The sequence below is a fragment of the Hippocampus guttulatus genome, chromosome 20, assembly GCF_054856545.1.
Source record: "Hippocampus guttulatus isolate MCC_2025c chromosome 20, RoL_Hgut_1.0, whole genome shotgun sequence".
In the NCBI taxonomy this organism is placed as follows: domain Eukaryota; kingdom Metazoa; phylum Chordata; class Actinopteri; order Syngnathiformes; family Syngnathidae; genus Hippocampus; species Hippocampus guttulatus.
Genome location: NC_141280.1, coordinates 1578881 through 1587388, shown reverse-complemented (window position 1 = coordinate 1587388; position 8508 = coordinate 1578881). Strand labels below are relative to the sequence as shown.

The 8508-nt window shown below is 42.3% G+C and overlaps 1 protein-coding gene across 4 annotated transcripts in view; it reads left to right on the top strand.

Annotated features, from left to right (window-relative positions):
- Nucleotides 1–430: 430 nt before the first annotated feature.
- LOC147187440 (kinesin-like protein KIF13B) overlaps nucleotides 431–8508 on the top strand; it is a 28812-nt gene continuing 20734 nt past the window's right edge. Inside the window, exons 1-14 of one of the 4 annotated variants that reach the window (XM_086100316.1) lie at nucleotides 431–667; nucleotides 775–846; nucleotides 1061–1138; nucleotides 1567–1660; nucleotides 4509–4521; nucleotides 4677–4737; nucleotides 5117–5209; nucleotides 5863–6043; nucleotides 6585–6672; nucleotides 6788–6922; nucleotides 7128–7240; nucleotides 7411–7522; nucleotides 7785–7997; nucleotides 8292–8402. In XM_086100316.1, coding sequence (XP_085956442.1) covers nucleotides 1069–1138; nucleotides 1567–1660; nucleotides 4509–4521; nucleotides 4677–4737; nucleotides 5117–5209; nucleotides 5863–6043; nucleotides 6585–6672; nucleotides 6788–6922; nucleotides 7128–7240; nucleotides 7411–7522; nucleotides 7785–7997; nucleotides 8292–8402 — 1284 coding nt within the window. In that variant the 5' untranslated portion in view covers nucleotides 431–667; nucleotides 775–846; nucleotides 1061–1068. The remainder of the gene's footprint in view (nucleotides 668–774; nucleotides 847–1060; nucleotides 1139–1566; nucleotides 1661–4508; nucleotides 4522–4676; nucleotides 4738–5116; nucleotides 5210–5862; nucleotides 6044–6584; nucleotides 6673–6787; nucleotides 6923–7127; nucleotides 7241–7410; nucleotides 7523–7784; nucleotides 7998–8291; nucleotides 8403–8508) is intronic. The other 3 variants (XM_086100315.1, XM_086100314.1, XM_086100317.1) reach the window with 3 other exon arrangements.

Genomic DNA, 8508 nt, shown 5'->3' with positions numbered 1-8508 from the left:
TCCTATTTTGGAAAATACTTTATTGAATGGTCGAAGAAATAAAACCATGGGGTGGCCACATTCAATTGCAATCTTTAAAAAGGAAGAACAGAACAAGACGCGGATACAGTACATATCAATCATTGCACTTGAACAGTGGGGATAGAAATGAATCAGGCATGTTGCAGCCGAAATAGCTGGAAAACAGGCAGGACGGTGGCACCTGAGGACCGACTTTGCACACCCCTGATACAGTATTCTACCACTTACGGCCGCTGGTGTGCATATTGCTAATCAGCCGTCTAGTTAGAGAATTTCAAAATCATAGCCGGCTTGAAAAATGTTTTTGTGCTGATACATAACATTTCCCGACATGGTGACGACGGATATCTTTTTTTTTTACGACGACGAGTGTCTTGTTTCTCACAGTCTGTGTGTCAACATCGTTGAGAACGTAAACAAAAGACTTGTATAGCATAAGGAGCGACCTAGCTGCGGTGAAGTCGTCCACGTGCGACTGAACAGGTGGCTTACAGATCAGATGCCGACTGGCAAGTTGTTCGTGGGCGAACTCTCACCCTAGTAAATCCTTGAGCAGTGAGGTGACATGGTTTGACGGATCTCTACGGCAACTTTCAGGAAATACAACAAACAGGTGGATGAACCCACGCAATGCCCCCGGACCACCGTAAGTGACTCTTGTAAAACCTGCAAATATAAACCGAGGTTTGATCGAATAAGACAGTCCGTTTCTTTCAACTGAACTATGTTTAAAAATAGTTTCCTTTCTGTCAGTCAGCTCTCGTTAGCGTCATTGGCTAACTGAAAGGGGACGTCGGTGACTGTTGAACGTCGCACTTTCACACGGCAAGTCTTTAGTTGTACACCTCAAATTGAAGTTTTATGTCTTCAGCTTTTATTTGATTACTTTGTCTGTCGTGGGGTGTGATTTGTCGTTTTTTTAACTGCGTCTCTGTTGCCTTCCAAATCTTCAAAAAATTCCATTGTGGTTCCGATGGGGTTTCATAATTTGTGCTGTACGGAATAATCAAATTAACTTTTTATTTGTCCCATTCGCCAGACAGCACAATGGATGACAACAAGATCAACGACTCCAACGTTAAGGTCGCAGTTCGTCTGCGACCAATGAGCAGAAGAGGTGAGAGAAAAGGTCACACAGCTAGTCACCATGTATTAATGGTTTTAAGTTGTCCATTAGGCACAGGCTTTTAATAATTCTGTCCAGCTCCGGTGGGTATTTGAGACTATTATCCCTGTTCGTTTATATTGAGAGATTTGCTTTTGTGTGTCAGGGTGACTGAATGGAGAAGGCGTGATACACTACATCCTGTGTACATATATAAGGTGCTGGAGAAAGATATCTTGAAGGCACACTTTAAGAATAGATTTTATTCCTATACCTGGTCGGCACCTGTTGTTGAAATCTCAGTCGTGCTCATGACTGCTGTGGAAATTTATGATGACTTTTGACCTCATGCAAATGGGCAGCTGATGTAAGCCGCGTTATTGTCCATAGACAATCATATTTTGTACTTGTTTTAAAATGTTCAATATTCATCTCTCCAGAAAAAGACCTCACGGCAAAATGTGTGGTAGAAATGGAAGGAAACCAGACAATATTGAATCCTGCCATTGGAACTTTGAGCAAAGGAGACCCCCGGTAAGTGAAACACAATTTAATTTAAAATAATTTGTTTTAATGCAAGATTTAATATTGACACAGTGGACACGGAACAAGAATTTGTAATTGTTCATCGCCAAAGATTTTTTTGAAATGTGAACCTGCGTCACATTTTTATTTGGATCAAATATCTCTTCAATTTTGTGACTTTTTTTGAGGATTTGTTTTCTTAGTGTATTCCATTCATTACTTTCCTTTTGAGTACAAACCTCACTATTTAAACCCTTACCTGCCATATTTGTATGGTCTAGTTTACATGTTTGTATTATGAACAATTTGATTAGACTTGGCGCCATACGTTTGTACTTTTTGACTTTTGACTAGACATTTGATTTTGACAAGAAGCCCACAGGAAGTGTCTTTTTTATGAATAGCACCAAGCAATGTGCAACATTTCTTGAAGGTGTTTCTTTGACATCAGAGAACTATTTGTTTAATTGTTCCTTGTGCTCAACAGAGGTTTTGACGCAAGATTGTAACTTGTCACCTAAATTTGGAGGCAACTACATAGGCTTCATTTTTGCATGGATAATGACATATAATTTGAATTTATAAGATTCTTATCTTGTTCAACTGCCATTCTTAAAAAAAGTATGGCAGCTGTTGGTTAGTTGTGTGCACATATTATTAATACCAAAGGAATTCATCTTGTTCTCTGTACTGGTAGCAGTGCATATACTGGACAGGCTGTAACGAGCTTGTCTGGTTAGCAGCCAATGTTTGGTGGAGGAGACTCCTATCCCCCACCTACACGTCCTTCCTAAATCATGCATCTCTTTACAAAGGGTGTGTCGCTTACTGCCCAGTCTTGTTTGAAAAGAAAGCCCATTTTTTGAGATGCTCCCTGCGTACATAGCCATGCTAAACATTTTTTGTGTGTCAGTGTGTCGCTTCTGCCCTGACATGCTTCAGCCACGTGTATTCCCCTTTAGGCATAATCCGAACAGGTTTTACCAGCTCTCTTTAACACAGGGACAGACTTCCACAAAGGATCATACAGAAAGAGAAAAGCAAGATTTTCATCAAAACATTGAATGGGCCTAATTAGCATATACCTTTGTCATTGTGAGCAAAATGTATGTCCAGCAGATGCCTTGGTTGTAAGGCAAGTCACTGACTCGCCGCGTTACCAAGGTTTGTGCTTTGTCAGCTTGTTGCCTGACAGCTTGAGCCGAGTTGCTGCGTAAGCCTCGGGGGATGGATGTTAATATATTGTAGCACCCGAGGTATCCACGGCAAGCCACCAATATAGCAAGTTCCGTCAGACCCTCTAGACGGGAGAGATTAATGAACCCTTGTTACTGCTCTCATAACTTGGGAGACCACCTACTGTAATGCCAGTGACCATACATTTGCATTCTTTCACAGATTATGATTTATTTTTTTTTTTGGCGGGAGGGGATGAGTGTGCCGGATTCTGAAAGCTGCCCTTGAAGTTTGGTTATGTTTATCATCTCTTGAGGACAAGTGTACTAGAAATGGGAGTGTAATTCTTCTCTCTTATCTCTGTTTGCTTTTGATAATAACTGTTGGCTGTTGATTTTATCACAATTTTTATCATTTCCCAACTTGAAAGTTGTTGTGCATCTTATGTATGCTGTCATCCTACAGAGCGTGCCTACACTTGGTTAGTCAGCCTTACCTTCCTCCTCCCCTCCATTTTAGTGACTCCTTGGAGCTGGGATTCGCTGCCAGTTATCTTAGGAATGTCCTCGCCAGCCCAGGAGAGGACAGGACTTAATGTTGCTCTTTCACGGGCCAGCAAATCTCCCACAGTGAGGCCTTGTTTCAGCCCATGTGCGGCCATGACTACCTCAGCGGTCTTTTTTTCAAAAGCCTAATTGATATGTCTGCTTGCTTGAAGACAGTCACCCCCAACCCCCATCGTGCACACAACGTGTCTAATGTACACCACTCCCTGCCCAATTTATCAGGCGCTCTTGCAAAGTCAAATCGAATCTGCTGTCGGAGATCGTGCTTTAAGTTTTAAACCATTTGCTGTTTTTTTTTCTTCTTCAAACAGAACTGGTAATGTCAAACAAACATGTCCCAAACAGTATCACATGTACAAGACAATATTTTTAAATTTCTTGACAAGTTTGTACAAGATACAAACTTTAAAAACGAGCACACAGCCATGTTCACTAGTCATGTCTGTGAAAATATAAATGTGGAATCACACCCTATCTCACATTTCAGTAATGTAAAAGAAATATATGTAGCATCAGTGAACAATTTTATGTTACGGGTAGACAATAAAATTAACCCAGCATGCTGGCATTTGATCATACGAGTATGGGGGATACAAGGTTGCATTCTTGCCAAGAATCTCAATTCATGAATCATTTGAAATTGAAACTCGGGTTTTAATGGATTCCAAATTTGCTTCTATATGAGTACCATGTTGATTCTTTGGACAGTAGGTGCTATGAGATAATGAAATGACATGTACCTGCTCAAAAATGGTAGTTTTTTATTTTTTTATTTTTTGGCAATTGCAATTTGTGGTTCATATTTTTTTACGTCTTGTATTTATGTTAATAAGCCAGCACAGAGCCATCAATGTCCTAACCGCTGGCAACAAACACATACAAAGTTTCCAACTCAAATTCCAGGTTGAAAATCCATGTAAATCTAACTAACATCGTAATAGCATCTGCCTGGATAACAGTCATGTTTTTACTTATGTGTATTTTGTGGTCCCACGCAATGAATAATTTACACGTGTTCTTGCTCTCACCTACGCACTGTACATTTTATTACATTTTGTTTGATAGTTAATTTAAATAAATGTGAGTGCTAATTTTTCCAATCTCTTTTCCCTTAGGAATCAGGCAAAGGTTAGTCTTGAATTAAAATATGTCACATCATCTTTTGTTTTCAATACGCCAAGTCGGGGGTGTCCAAACTTGGCCCCGGGCCATAGCTTGGACACCCCTGCACTAAGTAGCTCTGGAAATAATAATACCTTCCATGACGGCTTGTTCTTCCTCAGGTGTTTGCTTATGATCACTGTTTCTGGTCCATGGATGAATCCCAGAAAGACAAGTTCGCAGGTTTGCTTTTTATCAGACTCTGTGCCGTTTTTAGCTTGTGTGCTTGATGACTCGGTTCTAATACCGACCTCATCACAGAATGTTGGCCGAGCTCTGAACTATTTATGGAGCGAGGGAAATACATGGACTCTCTTACTGCTAGGATGTAGTCACGCGTAAACGACAAAAAAAAAATCAAGAATAAAAGGTTGAAAAATAGAACATGGCTATTTTCACCCATCATTAGATAACAAATAAGAATTCAACCACATTCTCCGGGAAAAATAATTGCTCAACATTGATTGTAGTGAGTCCCCCCCGTTGCCTTTGAGATTAACTTGAAGGTGAAGGACAACTTGCATCCATTTTCCACTTTATTTGTTCCTTTATGTGTTTACAGGTCAAGAAGTAGTGTTCCAGTGCCTTGGGGAGAGTTTACTAGACAACGCCTTCATGGGTTACAATGCCTGCATCTTTGCCTATGGGCAAACGGGTAAGTAAGGTACTTTATGACCCATGAGCGCGAACGTTATGATTCTTATTATTGTTGTTCTTGCCAAATTAGAGGGGAAAAATGCAATTAAAGTGTTTACATTTCTTCCAAAATGTAAAGGAGAGTCTATAAAATGTGCCCATTTGACAAAATGTGATCTCTCCTAAACGAACAATCACCTCACACAGTCGATTTCTATTAGAATTGATTCAGGGACAATTATTATGTGAAGGAAAGCAATGACTCACGTCCAGTATGGCTTTACTGGAGTGTAAAATGTCTCCTGCGGTTATTTTAGGAGCACTTCTGGACTTTAATGCATGATGTGGAAAGGGTGCAGTCAGACTGGACCGGTTGTTGCGTGCCTCAGGCCCCAATAGCTAAATTACGCGTTTACTCCAACGATTGCATGTGTACTCCTGACAAGAGGTGTGCAAGTGGTGGTGACGGTTTAAAAGAAGGTTTTGTGCTTTAGCGCCGGTGCTTTTCACAATATAACATTTCTAAATTGAGCGAAATAAACAAAATACCCGTCGCGGGCACAAGGTAAATTTTCACAAACATCAAAACAAAATGTCACAAAATACAGGTTGACATGGAGTTTGATTGCCTCGTGCCTCGTGCCTCAAATGTGAACTGTGACACTACTTCAGGCTCCGGGAAGTCTTACACCATGATGGGCTCAGCAGAGCAGCCTGGTTTGATCCCTCGCCTCTGCAGCTCCTTGTTCTCCAGGACCATGCGGGAAGCTGGGGAGGGAGAGAGCTTCACTGTGGAAGTCTCCTACATGGAGATTTACAATGAGAAAGTCCGAGACCTGCTCGACCCTAAAGGGTGAGGAAAACCAATGACTGGTGTCCAGTACACGCGCACCAAATCTTTTAGGAAGGACTATTGATTGAACATTGCGCATCGTGCCAGAAGTGCAAGGTTCAATTCCGGCTCCGGCCTTCCTGTGCGGAGTTTGCCTGTTCTGCCTGTGCCCACGTGGTACTCCCTGTTTCCTGCCGCGTTTCAAAAACCTGCATGGCAGGTTCGTGGAGCACTCTAAATTGTCCCTAGGTGTGATTGGCAGCGTGAATGGTCGATTGTCTGTGCGTGCCTTGTGATCGACTAGCAACCAGTTCAGGGTGTATCCCGCCTACTGCCCCAAGACAGTTAGGATAGGCTCTGGCACGCCCGGGGTCCCTTCCTGAGGATAAACGGATTAGAAAATGGATGGATGGATATTTTTTTGCATTAGTGTGTGCGTGTGACACACGGACCAAGCCAATCAAGGCGGTGTTGGTTCTATATATCTATGTATGTGATTTCTATGGTACAGTGCATTTGGAAAGCAGGAGCTCTTAATGATACCATCCGTTTGTATTTGTAGAAGCCGTCAAACGCTGAGAGTGAGGGAGCACAACGTTTTGGGACCTTATGTTGATGGCCTATCACGCCTGGCTGTGGCTAGCTACAAGGTATGGCGGCGGTTAGCACTTGGAACGGATGCTTTGTTTAAGTCTGCTTACAAATGCCTGTTGGTTTTCTGAAGACATGCGAAAAAGTGACCATTGTTCCTTCTGATTCTGGCAGGACATTGAATCTCTGATGTCGGAGGGAAATAAATCTCGTACGGTGGCCTCCACAAACATGAATGAAGAGAGCAGCCGATCTCACGCCGTGTTTAACATCATCCTCACCCACACTCTGGTGGACCTGCAGTCAGGGGTGAGACGCACGCGCTCGGCAAAACCAACAAGTTAGCTTGCCAGCACTTCCTCCATCTCGCTTTGCCCATCAATATAGAGATGCTCATTTCCGGTTGCCCAATATTGTACGTGAGCTTGATTTCCTTTTTCAAATGCTTGAAGGGTCGTTTGTACAGTACTCCGAAACTGTTTTGTTTTCCCGTGCTGTTGTGTCTTCACTTTAGACAAGTGGAGAGAAGGTAAGCAAGCTCAGTCTGGTGGACCTGGCAGGCAGTGAGCGTGCAGCCAAGACTGGGGCAGCTGGTGAAAGACTGAAAGAAGGCAGCAACATCAACAAGTGAGAGAACTGATATAACAGTGCCACGTATAATCGCGGCGTGAATGATCTCATCTGCATTGAGTTCAAACTTTGTAGTATTCGGAGGTTTCGCTACTCAAGGTCAGTTTAACTGGTTGAAAAATTGTTCGCGTGGTACTTCTCTCCCCACTCGATCTGCCTGCCTCCAGATCTCTCAGCACATTGGGTTTGGTTATCTCAGCCTTGGCGGATCAGGGGGCAGGGAAGAACAGGAGCAAATTTGTTCCCTACAGGGACTCGGTGCTCACATGGCTGCTCAAGGTACTCATTTACTTCCTTTCAAAGTCTGATGTTTAGATTTTCCTTCAAAATGTTTATCCTATCACACAAACCCATTTTCAGTTGATGCATTTTATGCATTGATTTAAGCATTTAAGTCTCACTGCTTGGTTTAATTGTTGTTGTGTGTGTTTTTTTGTATCGGTTTGAAAAATTAGTTCTTTGCTGTTTAAGAGATTAATTTTACATATTTGATTCGTAAATGTTGCCACCGATGTTGCTGACGTGATGTCTGTAACTGCAGGACAGTTTGGGAGGCAACAGCCGCACAGCCATGGTGGCCACCATCAGCCCAGCGGCGGACAATTATGACGAGACTCTGTCCACCCTGCGTTACGCCGACCGGGCCAAAAGCATCGTCAACCACGCCGTGGTCAACGAAGACCCCAACGCCAGAATTATCAGAGAACTGCGAGAGGAAGTCGAGAAACTGAGGGAGCAGCTCACAGAGGCTGAGGTCTTCTATGCTGTTGTTTGAAGCAAAAAACACATTTTTGCAACTCAAATGTTTTGATATTGACACAGCAACATTCAAAATTCGTGGCAAATTACAGAATTTGTGTCATTGCCCTGAAATGTTATGCAACAAAATGAGGCAGACATGTTGATGCCTTTCATATTTTTTAATGTACCGGTATTTATCGTATCAGTAATTTTGTCCATGTACAGTATATACAGCATCATGATTTCCCCCTGACGGGTTATAATCAGTAGAATTTATTCAAGTGAAATCAAATGGTGTTGCTTTCAGTCTATGAAGGCCCCGGAACTGAAGGAGCGACTGGAAGAGTCCGAGAAACTAATCCAAGAGATGACCGTGACTTGGGAGGAGAAACTCAGGAAAACCGAGTCTATTGCGCAAGTAATCAACCCTCAGCCACTAATTGCCCAGAAATTTGTACCCCGATAAAACCTCATCCAATGAAATGCATAATTTGTCTGGATAATAATGCAGAATTCTTTTCTTC